Source organism: Eschrichtius robustus, chromosome 15, assembly GCF_028021215.1.
Source record: "Eschrichtius robustus isolate mEscRob2 chromosome 15, mEscRob2.pri, whole genome shotgun sequence".
In the NCBI taxonomy this organism is placed as follows: Eukaryota; Metazoa; Chordata; class Mammalia; order Artiodactyla; family Eschrichtiidae; genus Eschrichtius; species Eschrichtius robustus.
Window position 1 is genome coordinate 26,397,741 of NC_090838.1, and position 21,731 is coordinate 26,419,471.

General features: G+C 35.4%; 1 protein-coding gene across 2 annotated transcripts in view; it reads left to right on the plus strand.

Annotated features, from left to right (window-relative positions):
- Positions 1–21,731, plus strand: part of TTC27 (tetratricopeptide repeat domain 27) — a 182,905-nt gene that overhangs the window by 34,327 nt on the left and 126,847 nt on the right. For both annotated transcript variants that reach the window (XM_068564218.1, XM_068564219.1), the window contains exons 6-9: positions 7,946–8,110; positions 10,053–10,186; positions 16,713–16,825; positions 21,416–21,482. In XM_068564218.1, the coding sequence (XP_068420319.1) occupies positions 7,946–8,110; positions 10,053–10,186; positions 16,713–16,825; positions 21,416–21,482 (479 nt within the window). The remainder of the gene's footprint in view (positions 1–7,945; positions 8,111–10,052; positions 10,187–16,712; positions 16,826–21,415; positions 21,483–21,731) is intronic.

Genomic DNA, 21,731 nt, shown 5'->3' on the forward strand with positions numbered 1-21,731 from the left:
ACATATAAAATGTTTCAATGGGGAAAGAGTAGTCTTTTCACCTGGGACAACTGGGTAACCACATGCAAAAGAATGAAATTGGACCCTTACCTTATACTGTCTACAAAAGTTAAATTGAAGTGGATTAGAGACCTAAATGAAAGAGCTAAAACTATAAGACTCTTAGGAGAAAATATAGGGGTAAATCTTTATGACCTTAGATTTGGCAACAGATTCTTAAATATGATACCAAAAGCATGAGCAACAACAAAAAAAAATAGATACGTTGGACTTCATCAAAATTTTAAAAACTTTTGGGTTTCAAAGGACACTATCAAGAAAGTGAAAAGACAAGCCATAGAATGGGAGAATTTATTTGCAAATCATATATATCATAAGGGACTTGTATCTAGAATATATAAAGAACTCTGACAACCCAATTATAAAAAAAAAGACCCAATTAAAAAATGGACAAAGGATCTAAACAGATGTTTATCTAGAGAAGACATAAGTGCATGAAAAAATGTTCGATATGATTAGTCATTAGGGCAGTGAGAATCAAGACCATGGTGAGATGTCAGTTCACACCCCCACGACTGGCTGTAATAAAAAAAAGTGAGATAATAACAAGTATTGTTGAGGACGTGGAAAAATTGGAACACTGCTGGTGGAAATGTAAAATGGTATAGCTATTTTGGAAGACAGTTTGGCAGTTTCTTAAACAGTTAAGTACAAAATCACCATATGATCCAGCAGTTCAACTCCTAGGTATATACCCAAGAGAAATGAAAACATAGGTCCATACAAAACCTTGTATATGAATGTTTATAGCAGCATTGTTTGTAATAACTAAAAGATGGAAGTGTCCATCAAGTGATATATGGATAAACAAAATATTGTATATCCATACAATGGATTCCATTGTAGTATTATTTAGCCATAAACAGAAATGAAGTGCTGATACATACTACACCACAAGTGAATCTTGAAAACATCATACTAAGTTATAGAAGCCAGTTATGAAAGACTACATAGTATATGATTTCATTTATATGAAATGTCCAGAATAGGCAAATTTAGAGTCAGAAAGTAGATTAGTTGTATTTAGGGCTATGGGAGGGATGGGCGGAGGAGAGTGATAGCTAAAGGGTTCAGGATTTATTTTTGAGGTGATAAAAATGTTTTAGAGTTGACTGTTGTGATGGTTGCAGATTTCTTGGAATATACTAAAAGCCATTGAGTTGCACACTTCAAATTGTTGGGCTGTACGTATGTGAATATAAATAAAGCTGTTGAAAAATATAACCTTGCATGTACAGCATAGTGACTATAGTTAATAATTCTGTATCGAAAGTTGCTGAGAGAGTAGATCTTAAAAGTTCTTATCACAAGAAAAAAAATTTGTAACTGTATGTGGTGATGGATGTTAACTAGATTTAACTGTGGTGATCATTTTGCAGTATATACATACATTGAATCATTATGTTGTACACCTGAAACTAATATCATGTTATATGTCAATTATATTTCAATAAAAAGGTGAAAAAAAAGAAAAAAAGATTTAACCCAGGAATTTCTTAAAATGTCCAAAATCAAAATGAAGTCAATTGTACAACTTTACTAAAAATGTTAAAGACATACTATTTTCTTGAATAGGATGATCAATATTGTAAAGACGCTAATTGTGCAATTACAGTAAGTGCGATTACATTTTGAAGAGAGAATATGCAAATTGATTTTGGATGAAAAAGTATGTAAGAATAGTCAAGAGGATTTTTAAAGAGAAAAATAATGATGGAGACTTTCTCTTAGACATAAAAGTTACTCTAAAACTATAGTACTTTCAACAGTACGATAGTAGTAAAGAAATAATATGATTTAAAAAGATTTAACCTTGCAATGTATCAATATCTTTGATTTCATATTTATATTCTTCTTCTCTTAAACTGAAAATCTTGTTCCTAACAATGTAAACATAATTACTTACTTGCTTTGTTGTATATATAAAAAGTTTCAAAACAATGCCAGCATTCCTACTAACAATAAGACCACTGAATAAGGCTCAAGATTTCTTTGCAACTCTCTTTGCCCCTAGAATATGTTACCTTAAGGATGTATACTATGCTCTAAGGCAAAACATTTTAAAGACATTTGCAATAATTCTTTCCCTTGTCACCAGCTTGTTATACAGTTAGAGTTATATTTTTCCATTTGTTTTCAATTTTTATGGATTGATTTTTTTTTTTGAATATATAAAATAATTACATGATTCCAGAGTCAGAACTCTTCAGAGAAGAGTCAAGGTCAAGTTAAGGTCTCTTTGGAGAAGTTTCTCGTCTATCTCTATTTTCCTTCTACCCTATTCTCTCTTTTTCCCTTTATTAGTTTTATTAATTTTTGGTTTATTCTTCTAGTTTTCTTTTTGCTCTTTGGTATTCTCCCTTCATGTTACACAAAATGTTATATATATATATATATATATATATATATATATATATATATATATAAATAACATAAAATATATTTTATGTATATACACACGTATACACACACACATACACACACACATTGCTGTTTGGGACTTTATTTCTGTAATGTATTTTGAAGATCATTCCTTTTTACAGCTGTCTAGTATTCTAGTACGTTCGTGTTTCATAGTTTATTCACCTGTCTTCTTTTGATAGACGTGAGACCTCTGGACTATGTCCAATCTTCTGCTGTGTTTGGATCCTCGAAGGTAGACTTTACAAATTAGCTGAGGCAAACAGGAGCTCCACGTTCCCCTAAGTGGCAAAAGCTTCTATTCCTCGTCTATTATAACTTGCACTCTTACTTTTCCCTACCCTTTGTTATCTTCCGGAGGGCTAGTTCTACCTGTCCATTCATGCCCAGTTTTGCTGCCAAATGAGGTCAGTTCAGATCTTTTCCCCCAAAACAAATTGCAAAAACACTTCAGGTTTGCAGGGATTTTTAAAAATTTCATCATTGCAGATAAGGGATTTTGGATGTATAATAGGCTAAGATAAGCAGTATCTTATAAATGGATGACAGGGTAGTTGATAAATGTCTGACTTGGCAAACTTTGATGCCAGAAAGAAGGGCTTACGTGAACCGTAAAGGCTCTGTGGCATGAGCGAGATGGTCTAAGGTCATTGTGGTTGAAGCAGAGAGAGGACAGTGTGGGAGGTGGAGGTCCAGGACTGTATAGGACATGAGAGGGCATGTTTAGGAATTCTGTTTTTATCCTAAGAGCAATGGGAATCAGTTAAATGGCTTTAGCTAGGGCATATTTGATCAGTTTTGTTGATGGTTATGCTGTATATTTAAGAAATTAAATAATCCTGTACGTGCTTGTCTAGTTAATATCCATGAGATTCAGCTTCTCATGAGAATGTTGTCACTAGGATGACGGGGTTGCTTTTGGGGAAACACCAATTCTCTACCTTTTCATTGCTCTTTACTCTTCTAACTTTTATGTCTTCATCAGTAGCTTAATTAACATTGGAAAGTATCTCTGCTGAAGCAGATACAGTACTTCCAGCAGCTTTCAACTTTTACTCTAAATCAGAAGCTTTAAAAATAGATAAAATTCTCAACACTCCTTCACACTTGTTCATAAAGAGACTTGGCCTTCTTCCTTTCCACACTCCAAAGATGTACTGTTTTTTGAAGTCTGAAACTGCAGTGTTGGGTTATGGTCCTTGGCTTTTTCCTGTCTGTCTTTGGGCAATGTTTTCTCATTTTTCTCTACCTAGGGGAGGTATGGAGGTAATAAAAGTTATGTTTTGGGGGACTTCCCTAGTGGCGCAGTGGTTAAGAATCCTCCTGCCAATGCAGGGGACACAGGTTCAAGCCCTGGTCCAGGAAGATCCCACATGCCGCGGAGCAACTAAGCTTGTGTGCCACAACTACTGAGCCTGCGTTCTAGAGCCCGTGAGCCACAACTACTGAGCCCACATGCCACAACTATTGAAGCCTGCGCACCTAGAGCCCGTGCTCCACAACAAGAGAAGCCACCCCAATGAGAAGCCCGTGCACTGCAATGAAGAGTAGCCCCCACTTGCTGCAACTAGAGAAAGCCCACGCGCAGCAATGAAGACCCAACGCAGCCAAAAATAAATAAATAAATTTATTTTAAAAAGTTATGTTTTTGTATACTAAAAGTTATTTAAAGTAATTTAGCAGTTCAGTTTTAGCAAACATATCTTGGTGATAAACTCTGCTTCTTTTTACTTGGAAATATCATTATTTCACTCTCCTTGAATTGTTGGCTAAAGGATTCTAGGTTCATAGTTATTTTCTCTCAGTACCATGAAGATATTAATCTGTTGTCTTTTGATTCCACTGTTGGCATTGAGAAATCAGTCGTTGGTCCAACTATTCTTTGTTTGTGTGCTTTTTTCCTTTTGCTGTTCTTAAGATCTTGTTTTTGTATTTGGCATTCTTTAGTTTGACTGTTACTGGACTAGGTGTGGATTTTTCTTTATCTTGTTAGGGACTTAGTGGGCTTCCTGATTCTGGGGTTTAGTTTCTTTCCACATCTCTGGAAATGCTTAGCCATTATCTCTTCAAATATCGTCTCTTCTTCATTATCTATTTTCTCCTTCTAGATCTTCAGACACATTAGAACTTCTCATCTGCATCCTCAACATTCCTTAATTCTTTTATTTTCTATCTCTTTGTTTCCCTATGTTGCCTCCTGAATAATTTTATTTAGATCTATCTTCTAGTTCTCTGGTATGTCCATTTAATTTTTAATTTTAATTAAAGTCTTTTTTCTAAACTATTTTTGGTTTCTTTTCTGATTTGCCTGGTAGATTTCTATAGTTTCTTTTTCCTTGTTCATATTTTCTAGCCTTTTATTTTTTGAAACCTATTGAATATTTCATGTATGGGTATCTCGCAATTTCAGCCTCTGAAGGCTTTGAAGGTGTGTTTCTACCTTTTGCTGTTTCTGCTAATGTTCTGTTTTTTGGTGGTTGTTGTTGTTTTCTATGAGCTCGTGTTCCTTGGAAATTTAGCTGTGGGAATTCATTGAATCCTGGTTGAAGTTGCATTCCTGTAAAAGAGGATTTTTCTTTGTGCTACTTCTCTGGGGACCTAAATTCTTGGCTTGAGGGGTAGGGTTTTGTTTGTTTTTGTGGGTTTTTTTTTTTTTTTTTTTGTACTGAATTTTGTCCACAAGTCTGTGTGAAAGCTGGCTTATGGTTATGAATTCTTGGGATAAATGTTTTCCCCTTTGCCCACTGCCATTTTCCTTTTTGACCTCTTTTGCGTGGCAGACCTAGTCCTTTTTAACTTCCATTGAAGACACAGTTCTTTGGGGCTCAGCTTTAAATGGAGATCTCTGGCTAGATTGCCTACTTTGGGTAGGTTCAGTTCTGATCTTTTGTCTTTGGTGCTCCTTGCAGCCATCAGAGTGGAATCCTAAGGTCCCTAAAGGTTTGGTAGGTAGCTTCAGGGCAGAATATGGCAGACAGTGCGCTTAATTCCTAAGGTTGCAGTTTTCATTTAGTTTTTGTCTTTTGATGATTCCTTATTTTGTTCTCAGCAGTCATTTTGTTCCCAACACAATCATTAACACAAAAATATATTAAAAATTTAAAATCCAGTTTCTTAAAGATATTTTTATTGGGAGAGTAATTGGTCATGCTGTTGGAATTAAAGATGAAACTAATTCTTAAAAAAGTTAGTATCTATCCTACTTTTCTAACAGTCTTTGACCCCTGAACACATAAGAAATGCAGAAAAAGCACAGAAGTACAAGATCAGAACCAGTTGTACTAATATGTGTTTGTGTATACACACACACACACACACACACATATCTACAAGTAGGTAAGCGGGTAGGTAGGAGGGCCGATAGATATACACATCTTGCTTTGGGCATTTATGTGACTTACGTGTTATTAGGACAGTTTAGATTTGATGGTCTTCCCTAGACCTTTGTGAGTGATCACAACATAACAAGCCTACTTAAGTGCAGAAATGGCCGTTTTATGATATTTGAGAGAGGATTTTGAAAAACCTTAGGCAAGCTCAACATCCCTTAATACAGTTTGCATCCAGAACCTTTAGAGAAGATTACTGTCATTGACAATTAGGTGAAATTGTTTCATTTGTGAATTGTGCTAAGATCATAGAAGGTTATATTTCTGAGAGTAGTGGCTAGACACTCAGGAATAATGGGCAGACAAAAGAAGAGAAAGTTTAAAAAGAAAAAGCACTCACCAACAGCATTGAGTATCATCAGATCCACCTTTTCTTGAGTTTGGTTTGCATGGAGGAAATCTGTTGAAGGATTTTCACGGTGAGAAGTTCGTGTTTGGATGCCTGTCTGCCTTTTGAAGTAAGACATGTATATCTTTTTTAAAAATAATTAATTAATTAATTTGTGGCTGCATTAGGTCTTTGTTGCTGCACACGGGCTTTCTCTAGTTGTGGTGAGTGGGGTCTACTCTTAGTTGTGGTGCGCAGGCTTCTCATTGCGGTGGCTTCTCTTGTTGCGGAGCATGGGCTCTAGGCACGCGGGCTTCAGTAGTTGTGGCATGCGGGCTCAGTAGTTGTGGCACACGGGCTTCGTTGCTCCACAGCATGTGGGATCTTCCCAGACCAGGGCTTGAACCCATGTCGCCTACATTGGCAGGTGGATTCTTAACCATTGCGCCACCAAGGAAGTCCTAAGACATATACATCTTGATTTAGTCTCTTTATTTGAGTTAAGAATCTCTTTAAAGGACTGACAGTATATAGAAAAACGCTTTCTTTTTCAGGCTCATTTTATTTTCAGTTCATGGTAAGACAAAGGCTGTCTGTTTCTTAGCTGTAGGTTTCTGTCAGATTACTTGGTGAGAAAGTAGATTAGGTTTTGTAACATCATCTCTACACCTTTGTCCTTCCTCTGCCAACTCCCTCCTCCCGTTTTCCCAACAAGTTTGGATTCAAATTCTGGCTTTGTCATTTAACAGGTGAGGTGACCAGTCAGTAAGCGATCTAAGCTCAGTTTTCTAATGAGTTAAGTGGGGTTAATGTCAACCCTAAACACATCATTGTGAGAATTAACACAACATGTAAAATACCTAGTGCTGAGCAGAGTAGGCATCGATCAATATCACTGCCCTCTCAGCTTGAATTATAGAAGACTGATTCTCAATTTTTAGACATTAGACATTCTAAGTGTGTTTTCTATTCATTCATGTAAACTGTTTTGTGAAATGCTGATCCTGTTCCCGGGAACATTTGTGAAGGATAGTTTTTCAGGGATATTGTAGAGGGATGGATGAGGTGACCTGTTGGAAACTCCCTTGGTGTATGCCCACTAGCCCCTTTATTATATATAATTAATTTTGAAAATCATCTTATTTCAGATATCATGTTATTAGGCTCTTATTCTTCTATATTTTCATCTCAGGTGTTTAGAGAAATAAAGTAGAATATGGCTGCTAAGCCAATACTTATTCATTTTCTATTTGATACTCATATTGTCTTAGCTCTATATGGATATATATCTGTTTCTTCTTTTAAGGGAGAATTTCTACATTCTTTGTGTGGAAAACTGTCTGTTATCTGATCTGTTCATTAGATTTTCATATTGTTTAACTGTTTGCAGATTCACTTGGTATATTGTATCATCACCTTGTGTTGTCATATTTTTTTATTGTACGATTAAGACAAGTATTCTAAAATAAGAAAGAGCAGGGTTATGAATCATATCTCCTAGGATTGTGTGGAATAAAGGAGATAATGTATATAATGTCCTTAGCTTCAAGCTTGGAACGTGTAAGTGCTCAGAGAATGCTTACTGTAAACTATTATTATATGTGTCCCTCATCTTCCAGATTTGAAATTCTTTAAGAGCAGGAACTATGTAATATATATACTTCATATATTATGGACTCAATGTTTTACTTATGAATATATTTTTATTCTCATCATACTTTTAAATGTTTCATCTTTTGTCTTACAGTGATGAAACTAGAGGGTCTGTTTGTAGATGATTCAGGTCGATATTTGGCTGTTCAGTTCCATCTGGAATGTGCATATATATTTTTATATTATTATGAATATAAAAAAGCAAAAGATCAGTTCAATATTGCTAAAGACATCTGCAGATTACAAATTGATTTGACAGGTAAGATTTTTTTTACGTTTTGTGGATAATTGATTTATTTTTATGATAAACTAATATATAATTGGCAGTTTGGCTGTATTGTATGGTTGTATTTTATTATCTGTGTCCTCTTGTTTGCTTTACAAAAATAGATTTTAAAGATTTTATTTAAAAAATTCATAGTTTTAGAACAAAGTTGAAATCATATACTTTCTTTATTCCTGCAGATGCCCATGTCTACTTAGACATGTCAGTAATATATGGCAGCCAGGCAGTGCACAAATGAACTTTGTGTATTTGGCTGTGCATGTGGGCTTCCCAAGGCCCCTCCTGATTCCCAAATTTAGTTTGCCCTTTCTGGTAAATACCCCCCTGCGGCTTCCATCCTGCCTTTCTTGTATTTCTTAAGAACAGAAATTTTTGACTGTTTTGTTTAGATGTTTCTTCATTGCCTTAGAACACTGTCTGGCATACAGTAGGCACTCAATAAACATTTGTTGGAAGAACAAATAAATTACAGAATTTTTCCCAAGATCTCTGTGTTTTTTTCTGAGTACCAAATAAGAAACATTATTTTCTCTTAATGTATTGCCCTGTCCCTGGTCTCACAATGGTAATTGGCATTCTATATTGAAGACATTCATGAAAGTCAGGCATCATCAGTGGGTCACACCATTTATACCTGTTGAACCTGGGCTCTGTGAATGTTGAAACAACAATCTGTGAATGTTGAAATGATTGAAACTATTTGTCCTGCCTAGGCTTGGTCTACATTATCTCTAAGGCCCATTCTTAGTCGCCAAACTCTGTGCTTATTGAGGTAGTCCTGTCAATAAAATCCTTCAGATATATTATGAGGTAAATGTGACTTTGTGGCCTAGTCTGGGATCTTAACCACCTTTTATTACATTGTTTGGGGAGAATTATTAAATATCCGACTTATAACTTTGTGACAATGGCCAAGTGTAAGTTGGAGTCTTGTATTTGAGATATATGTAATATAAGTTGTGAGGTTAGTTTCAGAGATTTTGTTTTTAAATATTTCGGTACTAGGAGACTTTTTTTTTGGATTATTTAAAAAATTAGTATCATGGTACTCAGTATAGTCAGCTTTAGCTGTTGGTGTATTTACTAGCTAGTTCTTCATATTTTTTTTCCAAGTTAAGACTGAAGAACTTAAAAATACAAATGTGCTCACGAATATAAAATGAGAATCAGATTATTACTTTTTTCTTTTCAGCTCTAGCCTTACTATAAAAAAGTAAGCTGTGTTAGACCATCTCAATAGCTGTTTTTAGTATAACGTGTTTAAATGGTTGTTGTATAAAGTAGAGCCAGACTCATCACAGGATAAAATCCAGACTTCTTAGACTGGTCTTTGTAATCAAGGGTCTTTGTAATCTGACTCTTGCCAGAGAAGAGATGTCAGAGCTTTTGCTTCTCTTAAAGCTGTTCTGCAGCAAGTTATTTCAGATACAAAATGAAAAAAAAATTTGGTCTTACGTGGAGCCAGATAGTGTAATAGAAACACTGTGGGATTTAGAACCTGAAGACCCTGGCTTTAAGCCCTGGCTCTGATACTGAAAACCCTGTGATCTTGAGCAAATGACTGCACTTCAGAACTTCCATTTTTTCATCTGTTGTATGGAGAGGATAGTATTTCTTCTCCCTATGACACCTAATGAGTTATCTTTTTTGAGGAGGGAGGTAGTTTAGTGAAAAAGTAAGTATGTGGAAACTAGTGGCAGAAATCCTGGGTTTGAGTTCTGGCCTTATAACTTACTGGCTTTATAATTTTATAAAAAGTCATTTTAAAGTCATCTTTGGGCCTCAGGTTTCTCTTATTTGAAATGGAGAAAATACCTCATAAGCTCTAAAGCACTCTGAAAATACTTCTCTTTAAGATTGTACTGTATGTCTGATTGACAAGTTGATACATATAATTTAATATATAATTTTTCAGGTGCTTTGGGAAAAAGGACATGGTTCCAGGAAAATTACGTGGCCCAACTTATTTTAGATGTCAGAAGGGAAGGAGCTGTGTTTTCAAGTTATGAATTCACTCCAGCACCCACTCCTCAGGAATATTTAACCAAGGTAAGTAGGATTGTAAGTTATTTAAATTAGCATCCAAGTCTAACAGTTTCCATAGGTGAGTTTTGTAGAAACACTGGATGGGGTGGGAAGAGGCTTCTTTTGACCCTTCTTGAGCTTTTACAAGGTGGCTGGATGTTTTTAAAAAACAAAACATAACAGGACCCATTTTTTTAAGCCATTTTTACCCTTAAATAGAGATAAAATGTTGTTTTTTTCCTAGACTTCAGTAAGTATGAATTAGTAATGCAGTTAGTTATGTATTACTGCCCTTGAAAAAAGTCCAAAAAGCAGACTGAGTAGAGACTAATTTTTCCAGTGGCTACCATATTTTTTGCCTTCTGTTGATATTTTCAAATATTAAGAGCCTTGAAATTTCTTGGGTTTCTTCTAAATATGTAAACAGATGATCAGAATTCCCTTTTACCAGTTTTCTGATCTGTCCTTAGTTACTATGTCATTACTGGGCTGGTTTCTGCCTTAGTATGTTTTCTTGACTTGGCTAATACATTCTCTTGTAGCTTAAATTTATAGCTTTTAGTCAGTTTACCTGCTCAATAGGCCTTTCCATCTGCTTCCATGGAGGCCATTAGCATTTACATTTTCTTATCCCAGAGACCCCAAACCAACATTTTTCCTTGTTCTTTGGTTGATGTTACCGTCCTTGAAGCCCATGTTTTGCTACTTTTCATTCCAGAGCCTGCAAACAAATTTACGTGGTGCATTGAACACTAAAATTCTGTTGTGTACTGAAAATAATGCCAAGGGTAGGGACTAGGGAGATGGGAAAGAGTGGCAGCAGTAAGGAGTCCTGAGGAAGGCCTTGGATGCAATCTTACTTACCTCCTGGGCTTGCTCCAGTTTCTCTGTTTGCTTTTGTGGTAACTTCAGGGTGGGGACAGTTACTGATTCTAAGAGGAGAAGGAAAAGATGGAGAAACTCAGGGATGAGACTGCACAGGGGACAGCCTATATCTCCTGACATAGGTAGAGCCACAGCTGAACAAGTATTTGTACTGCTGTGTTGATGCTGGTCAGGGAACTGTGTTGATACCTGCTTCCGTCCTCCATTTCCTCCTTGTATATACCAGACCCTCCTCCTTCAGCGATTTGATGTAACCCAAGTCCCTCCCTGAGTCTTAGATTAAGTATCATAAGCCTGGTTTTTAGGCCATAGCACAGCATCAGTGAAAAGAGATTTAATTCCGCAATCTAAGCATTTAATTCAGTAATCCATTGTTGTTTGTTTGTTTGTTTATTAATGTGGAGTTCTAGTATTGAAAATTGTCTCCTATGATTATAAATAGGATGTGATGACTCTTATGAGGAATGTATAAAAATGATGTACAATTTAATACAGAATTTATTCTTTCATATTTGAAATAAAATGCATTCTGATAATTTTATGATCTTCATTAATTACCACTTAAAGGTGGAAAGTACAAATTATGTGATGTAGGTATGGATTAGATAGAAACAGCTTTTTACTCATGGATGGAAGATAGACTTGCTTGTTTAATTAGTTACGTATCATATTTCCTTATTCAGATACCATTAAATTATAAAATACACCATCTGTTTAATAACCAAACTCTTCAGGAAAAAAGGAACACTATTATACCAATTATAGTGATTATAAAATACATCGTGATTAGAAATGTTACAATGTGAAGATGTATATCTTAGAATTGAGGAAATACAGTAATTTTATTGCCAGTGAGGAACATAGTGTTTCCCTTTGGACCTTGCTAGATTTTTAATCTGTTATTAATGGGGAATTACATAGCCTGAAGCTATTGGACTTCAGGCTTTAATAAGCCAACAGTTATGAGCAACCCCAATGTGCAAATCAAAGGCGCAGTCTCTGTTCTTTATTATTCAATCATGGGGGCACGGTGTGAGGAGGGAGAATAAATTAAAATTGTATATTCACAGAAAACACAAACACATACATGATCAGCATCATTGATAAGAAATATACATTAAATGCTGAATGTGGTGTGTCCCATGAATTGGAGATAAATTACGTGCTAATTTCTTTTTCTCTTTTTTTTACATTAAGCACAATACAGCAATTTATAAAGATGCTTAAAATGAATACAAAGGGAAATAAAGATCACAGAATTACACATTGTACAGCAGTGTGTCACATATAAGATGGTGTAAATGAATACACAAGGATGGTGTTTAACTAAAGATAAAACGGCACCCATTGATTTGCTGCTTCTACACAACCCGCTTTCATACAGATCGAAAGGGTGTCAATATTAGTAGTTGCAAAGTCAGTTCTTGCATGTGATTTTAGCTTTAAAGGTTTCAGAAAACAGATCTGCAGTATCAGTTTTCATTTTTGTCAGCTGTAACGTCAAGGATATTCAGAACAAGAAAAATGCAATAATACAGGACAATCCAGATCTGTGCCTTATGTGACTGGCCTCTGTTGCAGGATTGTACAAGGTTATGTGCAAAAACAGTCTGTCCAAAAGTCCACACTCTTGCAGTTTCAAGCTTTAGCTTGATTCTCTAGATATAACGTTTATTACATAGCAAGGGCAACATTAAAGGAAGAAACAAATTAATGATAGGTGAGCAATAATAGTATCATAAGCATCACTTGAGTAGGAGGTCTGAAAGGCTGTAGCTAAATTTTTGATTCAGTAGAATGTTATGAGGTTGGAGTGGGACTAAAGCAGAACAGTATTTTAAATTTGTGGCTTGTAGAGCACATAGGCAAGTAGGTAGTGCAGCCAACCAGTTTTAATTTCGAAAAGAGCTGAATAGGAACGTAAAGTATCTTGAATGAAGATTGAAACTATTTTGATCACCTGTTTGTAGCTGAAGAGTAATAAATAATGCCTTGTTGTTAAGGCTGACCTGTCTCAGGTCTTCTGTGGGGGCCGGAGGGGAAGGAGTCCTGGCTGGGAGGTGGAGACTTGGATCCCTGTCACATCTTTATTGTCTAGCCGAGGTGAGAACCTGGGAAAGTTATTGTATTTTTAGCCTCCTCATTTGTTTTTCCCCACATCACACTTTTTTTTTTTAAATATTTATTTATTTATTCAGCTGCGACGGGTCTTAGTTGCAGCATGTGGGGTCTTAGTTGTGGCACGTGGGCTCTTGGTTGCAGTGCGCGGGCTTCTCTCTCGTTGTGGCACGCGGGCTTAGTTGCCCTGCGGCATGTGGGATCTTAGTTCCCCAGACAGAGATTGAACCCTGCATTGGACGGCGGATTCTTAACCACTGGACCACCAGGGGAGTCCCCACATCACACTTTTTTTAAGGGATCAGATTAGATCTATAAAGGTACTCCACAAACATTGGGTATTAATAAGCAGGTTGATACAACCCTATCTGGATGTGAAAAGGTGAGAGTTTTGGATACTCTAGAGCTGCACTGTCCAATGTGGTAGCCACATATGATTATTAATCACTTGAAAGTTGGTTGGTCCAAACTTAGATGTGCTGAAGTGTAAAAGATGTACTAGATTTCATAAGCTGTGTATGAAAGAGTGTATAGTATCTAATTAATAATTTTCTGTTGGTACATGTTACAAGGATAATATTTTTGATGTATTAGGTTAAATCACTTAATTTTTTTTTTTTTTTTTTACTTTTTAAAGTGTAGCTGTTAGAAAATTTAGAATTACATAAGTAGCTTTTTAAAAAAGAATATGAAAGGCTTGTATTGAAAATGGTTGGCCACCAGGGTGCGCTGTGCACCTGCCAGCTCTGCCTTTTGAAGTTGCGCAGGTCAGGGAGGAAGAGGCACTTTTTCAGTGGAGCCTGAGTAGCCGCCTAAAGTTGTGTGTTTCTCCTGTCAGCAGTGGTTGGAGGTTGTTGTACTCTTTTCTCTTTTCTTGAAACCTGATAGATAGAGCTAGGCCTACAGTTTAAAGTCTTCCTAGCTTTAGCTACTTCTATTGAATTAGAAAAAAATTTAAATCAGGTTTATTGAGGAATAATTTACATAAAATAAAATGCACCTATTTTAAGTATCCAGTTTGATGAGTTTTGACAAATAGGTAGACCCATGTAACCACCACTGTAATCAAAATACAGAACCATTTCCATTAGGCCAAAAAGTCCACCCATACTCCTTTGCAGTCAATCACTTTCCCTCCAACTGGTCTGCTTTCTGTCACAGATTAGAGCTGTTTTTTCCTAGAATCTCAAACAAATGGAATCATACAGTATGACTCTTCTGTGTCTGGTTTCTTTCACTTAGCATAATGTTTTGAGATTCATCTATATTTTGATACCAATAGTTAGCTCCTGTTTATTGCTGAGTTATTTCATTGTATGGATAAGCCACAGTGTGTTTATCCATTCACCTCTTGGTAGACAATCGAGCAATTTTTAGTTTTTGGCTATTATGAATAAAGCTGCTCGGAACATTCATGGGCAAGTCTTTGTGTGAACGTATGTTTTTAATTCTCAGGGGTAAATGCCGAGGAATGGAATGGCTAGGTTGTGTGGTAAGTGTATTTTCAACTTGGGAAACTGCCAAAATGTTTTCCAAAGTGGTTGTACTATTTCACATTCCCACCATCAGTATATGAGAGTACCAGTTGCTCTACATCCTTGCCAGTGCTTGGTAAAATTTTTTTTGCTATTCTAGTGAGTTGTGTGTAGTGGTTTCTCATCGTGATTTTACTATTTTTTGATGATTAATTTTTTAAAAAATCCATTTTATTGAGATATAACTTATACACAGAAAATTTTTAATTGTACAGTTTGCTGAGATTTGAAAAATATATACACACAACCATTACAGTCAAGATACATTTAATTACCCTAGAAAGTTCCATCCTGCCCCTTTGCAGTTAATTCCCCACCCTCTCTGGCCCTAAACAATCATTGATCTGCTTTCTGTGGCTACAGGTAGTTTGCCTTTTCTAGAATTTCATGTGACTGGAATCCTACAGTATGTACTCTTTTGTGTCTGGCCTCTTTTGCTCAGCAGTTGAGATATATCTGTGTAGTTGCATGTGTCTGTACTTCCTTTTTATTTCTGATTAGAATTTCATTAAATGCATATAGCATAATTCTTCTTTTTAATCTGTTTACCTGTTGACAGACATTTGGGTTGTTTCCAGTTTAGGGTTATTACAGATAAAACTGCTATGAACACTTTTTAATTTATATATATATATATATATACACACACACACACACACACATACACACATGTTTTTGGGTGGACATATGTTTTTGTTTCTCATAGGGAACTACATAGGAGTGGAATTGATAGCTCATATGGTAAATATGTTTATTGTAAGAAACTAGCAAACTGTTTTCTATGGTTGTACCATTTTACATTTCTACCAGCAATGTGTGAAAGTTCTAATTGTTCCAGATCCTTGTCAACAATTAGTATTGTTAGTCTTTTAAATTTTATCTGTTGTAATGTGTGTGTACTAGTAGTTCATTCTGATTTTAATTAGTATTTCCCTTTTGACTACTGTTGAGGGTCTTTTTATGTGCTTACTGCCCATTCTTTTGTGAAGTGTCTGTACAAATCTTTTGTCCATTTTTATGTTGGGTTGTTTATCTTCTTCTTCTTAAGTTGTAACTCCATATTCTGAATACAAGCCTTTTTTCAGATATTTGTTTTGTGAATATGTTCTCTGAGTCTGTAGCTTAGCTTTTCATTTTCTTAACAATGTTTTCAAAGAGCAGAAGTTTTAATTTGCTGAAGTCCAGTTTATTAAGTTTTTCTTTGATGGTTCGAGTTTTTTGTGTCCTAATTAAGGACTGTCTGCCTACCCCAAAGTGGCAAAGCTTTTCTCCTATGATTTTTTTCCTAGAAGTTTTTTAGTATTAGCTTCTGTAGTAAGGTCTGTGATTAATTTTGATTTAATTTTTGTGTATGGTATGAGATCAGGACGGAGGGTCATTTTTTCCCAAATGGATATACAGTTGTTCTAACATCATTTATTGAAAAAACTTTCCTTTGTTTGACTCACCTAGACACCTTTGAAAATCAATTGACCATATAACGTGGGTCTAAAATTTTGGACTTTATTCCTTTCATCTATATGTCTGTCTTCATGCTAGTACAACACTGTTTTGGCTTTGTAGTAATTCTGAAATCAAGTACTCTACCAAGTTCTCTAAGTCTTCAGGTTTTATTCCTTTCTCAAATTGTTTTGCCTATTCTAAATCCTATTGAGAAACAGAGCTGGCAGTTGACGTTTTAGATTATAATTTAGAATCAGAGTAGAAAGATCTGGTTTTGAATCCTGATGTGTTAGAGGGGCTTTTGCATACTAGGCTTAATCAACAATAGCAGTCATTCCCTGTTATTGATGTTGTCAGTGCATCCGGAGGTATAGATGCGTGTCCTCCATTTCTGCACAGTAAATTGTCCCCAAATATGTGTTTCACAAGAAGCAGCCTATTGACCATATATAGACATTGTAAAATCTTGAACAAAAAGATGTTATCGCCCCAGCAATCTGTTGTGTATAGTCTGTTGAATGAATCAGAATTAATTTTTGTTCTAAGGAGTTTCTTTTGTATTCCACCAGAATATTGAGCTCAATGATGATACTGTTCTAAATGAGATAAAGTTAGCAGACTGTGAACAGTTTCAGATGCCTGACCTGTGTGCTGAAGAGCTTGCTGTTATCCTTGGAATCTGGTGAGTTAATGACTTACTTGGCTACCTTGAACTTCTAGCGTATTGGTTCTCTTGTGTTGGGGAAATCTTTGTTCAAGCAGGTCCCCAGAGTTGTGGATGAATAGAGAATCTTGTCATGGCTTATGAAGATGAAGAATAGTTGGGCAACCAATTAAAGGGTTAGAGATGAGGAATCTCAGGAATCTCCTGTAAGCTGGTATACTTATCCTTCTCTTTTCTTCATAAACAAAATTTCTTTGGTTAACCTTGGCTAGGAATAGACTCTTAATGAAGTATTTAGGATAGGTGACTGTTTTGACCTTTGAGGATATTTACGTTCAGAGTATGGAATTATTTTTTATTTTATTTTATTTTTTAAAGATTTTTTTTTTTTTTTAATTTTATTTATTTATTTATTTATGGCTGTGTTGGGTCTTCGTTTCTGTGCGAGGGCTTTCTCTAGTTGTGGCAAGTGGGGACCACTCTTCATCGCGGTGCGCGGGCCTCTCACTATCGCGGCCTCTCTTGTTGCGGAGCACAGGCTCCAGACGCGCAGGCTCAGTAATTGTGGCTCACGGGCCCAGCTGCACCGCGGCATGTGGGATCTTCCCAGACCAGGGCTCGAACCCGTGTCCCCTGCATTGGCAGGCAGATTCTCAACCACTGCGCCACCAGGGAAGCCCTAAAGATTTTTTGATGTGGACCATTTTTAAAGTCTTTATCAAATTTGTTAACAATATTGCTTCTGTTTTATGTTTTGTTTTTTTTGGCCCCGAGGCATGTGGGATCTTAGCTTCCCGATCAGGGATCACACCCGCACCCCCTGCATTGGAAGGCGAAGTCTTAACCACTAGACCTCTAGGAAAGTCCCTAGAATTTTTTTTTAATACAATCGAACCTTATGTGTGGTAGAAATAGTTTTTCATTTTATTTTATTTTTCTATTTTGAAATAATTTCAAATTTGGAAAAAAGTTGCAAGGGCAAGGCATTGGAAATAACTTTTTTGAGAATAATATTCCGACATGATATTCTATCACCCCTAAATACTTTAGTGTGTGTTTTCAACAAACAAGGGAGTTTTTGTGCATAGCCATAATACAGCTATCAAAATCAGGAAATTAACATTCATACTTTACTATCACTTCCTACTCAGACCCCATTCAAGTTTTGCCAGTTGTCCCAATAATCTCCTTTATAGCACAGGATCCAGTCTAGAACATATGTGTTACATTTAGTTGTCATGTCCCTTTAGTTTCTATCAATCTGGAATAGTTCTTCATTTTTGCTTGACTTTCATGATCTTGACACCTGAAATTTATAAGCCAGTTATTCTGTAGGCTTACTCTCAGTTTGAATTTGTCTGATTTAAAAAAAAAAAAAAGGATTAGTTTCACATTTTGTATCATTATCAGGGGTATCAGAAAATGGAGGTTTTGTGATTCTTATTGCATCCCAGCAGGTAGAAAACCATTTTGATTTGTTCCTCTACTGGCCTTGTTAAGTTTGATCACATGATTAAAGTGGGGTCTGCCAGGCTTCTCCAATGTAAAGTTATTCTTTTTTAACTTTTGTCATTAACATGGTCTTTTAGATTATATAAATATCCCGTTTCTCATCTGGAGATTTAGTAATGTTCAAAATAGGATATTTCACAAAGTTATAATATTGAGACTGGTTAAATTAGTAATAGGCAGTTTAATAAAAGGAGCATTTATAAAAAAATTTGTCTTTTAGCTCAGTAGAACTTATCTTTCTGTGTTCACCTCATGGCATTTTATCTCCTTTACACTAACAGTAGGTTTTCACTTGTACAAAAGTTAAATTCAGTTCTACAGTCCCCTTTTGTTTGATTAAAAAGAATCACACATGTAGAGTTCTGTTTCTAATCCAAATCAGTTGTCTTATCACATTATTTCATTCCAGTGACAGAATTTATGCTTACTGCCAAAGAATTATTTGTTCAATTCATAACGATACTTAGTGTATAAATAATATAAACAGCAATCATTTACAAGCAATGTTATGTGCTAGGAATTATACCATGTACTTTCACACTATCCCTCATTAATGTTCTAACAGTCCTAGAGGTTGTTGTTTTTCTCCATTTTTCAGGTGGGAAATCAGGTTTTAAATGGCAAAATGACTCACTCAGAATTACAGTACAGCATTTAGGGCTTGAATCCAGGATTTACGGACCCAAATTCTGAGTTTTCTTTATGCTATTTCTTAAAAGATTATTTTGGCAAACTCATAATTGTCAACTCAGCAGGAAGCTAAATCAAACCAAATATATATATTCCCAGGCTTCTCTCAGTTGTGCTTTAGCTTTATTGAGTTAGACTTCACAGTTGAGAGAGGACTGAAAAACGAAGAAAATGCTTGTCTTCAAATACTTTTCTTCCCCCAAATATGATCTTGGTAGAATCTCAATATATAGAACAATTAAAAAGTGCTGAATGGATTTCATGGGCAATTTAAATCTTCATTGTTTGGTAGAAACTACTTGATTATATTCTGAATCTTAGGGCATCTGATGCACTTTATAAACCCCTGGGTTGGAACATCCATGAATTGATGATTTGCATGTGGGGGTCGTGATTTTATTATACTGTCTGATCTCTGCGTGACCTCCGTGACCATTAACCCTTGTGAAGAGGTGACTTGGACATTGTGGTGGGCTGGGTTCTTTGGAAAGGAGACACAGGGGGAATTCATATAGATGGTGGATTGACCAAACTGTGGGGCTAGCTTCATGCTCCTTCAACTCCTTCCCTTCACTGGCCTCCTGCTTGAATTTGATTTTATCTGGAGGCCACGTGTCTCATACATCAATGTACCTGATTGCTTTTATGTAAAGTAACTGTGGGAGAAATTCCTTAAAATACAGCAATCCTTCAGTAATTCAGACAACTGGAGTGAGGAGGGTAATTGCTTTTGAATTAATAGTCTGATTTTCAGATAGCAGAGTAATATATTCTAAGCCTAAGTTAGTAAGTTACGGTGAAGAGTGGTGGCCTGATTCAGTTACTGTATCATAATTACTTGTAATGAGCCTGTAGCATTTCAACTTTATATACTTTATGCAGTGAAGTTAGGATTGGAATTTTGTATGTGAGGGATGAATGTTCATCCATTTTGGTTGAGGTTCTTATTTTAGAATGACTTTTGATTTTGTTCACTTATCAGAGTCATAGTATTAGAACTGAAAGGACCTTAGGGGTTATTTGGATCATCTTGCCAACTGATACATAATTCCTTTGTGCAATCAAACTAGAAATGTCTGTGTATGTATGTGTGTATTGTGTGTGTGTGTGTGTTTTCAAATGAGGTAAATTTGAGACATAACATTGTATTAATTTCAGGTGTACAACATAAAATGATTTTATAATTCCTTCCTTACATTCATTTATTTTTTTACCAACAATATGTTCATTTAACAATTATTATGTAAACATTTTATGCTCATTATAAAATCCTCCAACAGTATTGGAAATTATGAGGAAGTGGTACTATTTTGTGAGGTGGTATTTTCTTTTCATTCTTAATACAAGTAATATATGCATACAAAATAACTTATGTTATATATAAATATGTTATATAATATAATAATAAACTGAACCCACCACCCAATTTAAGAACTAGAAGATTGCAAATACCACTTGCTCAGTCCGTGTGCTTCTTTCCCGTCTCATCTTCCTGCCTCTCTTTAAAAGGTAGTCACTGTCCTGAATTTTGTCTTTGTCATTTTCTTGCCTTTTCAAAAAATATATTTATTCACATCTTTTATACCTCTAAGTCAGTTGCTTCATTTTGTTTGTTTTTGAACTTTATAAAAGCGCTGTCTTACTATATATAGTCTTCTGTGATTTGCTTTTTTCTCTCACTAGTGTCTTTCTATGACTCATCCATGTTGTCATACATAGCTGAAATTTACTTTGCCGTATAACATTCCATTGGGTGAATATTTTACAATTTATTGGTTTCTTTTTTGGACATCTGGATTGTTAACAGATTTTTCCTATTACACACAATATTACTATGGATATTCGTGTGTATGATTCCTGGTACACCTGTTGAAGAATTTCTCTGAGCTCTATACCTAGGCTGGAATTACTGAGTTTAGGATATATGAATGTTCACTTTACAAGATAGTGCTAAATTGTTTTCCAAAACTATCCAATCAAATCATACTTGGATCAGCAGGATCTAAGAATTCCCATTGTTCTGCCTCTTTGACAACTTCTTAATTTTTGCCTGTCTCATGGTGATACTAAATTTTTTTTTGTATGAGTTTGATAAATAGGAGTTGTTGCTATATTAATTCTTTTCATTTTCTTTGTGGAGTGACACAGATTGGATTTCATTTTTTTCTTATAAAAGAAATTGTGTTGATATTTTGTACACCAACCACATTTCATTTCTCAGCATTTTACTACTTTTTGTACTTTTCTTTGGCACACTCATCTCTACATTTCTAAATAATGCAGTAATATTAAAATATGTGCTTTCAAATATGTCAATATAGTTTATTTGCCTTTTAAAAATTATATTTCATTCATTATGACATGGATTCTGGAATTAATTTGCTTTTTTTTGTTTTCAATGTAAAGCACAAATCTCCAAAAGAATAACCCAGTGCATAAGTTAACTGAAGAGGAGCTGCTGGCATTTACATCAGTGAGTAATGTCTTTTTCCTTTCCATTTCTTTTTTTTTTTTTTCTTTTTTTCCTTGTAAATTATTTTGCCTCTGGTATATTCTTGCCTCAGATTGCTCGTGATGAAACACTGCCACCTAAGGAAATTGAGGGGAAAAAAGCTTATTTTAGTTTCCAAGCTGCATATATCTTGCTGCTGATTTAGACATAAGCATTTTTCTTTGCACTTGCTTAGATTTGAGGGCGGTGACCAAATATTTCTTGTTCTTT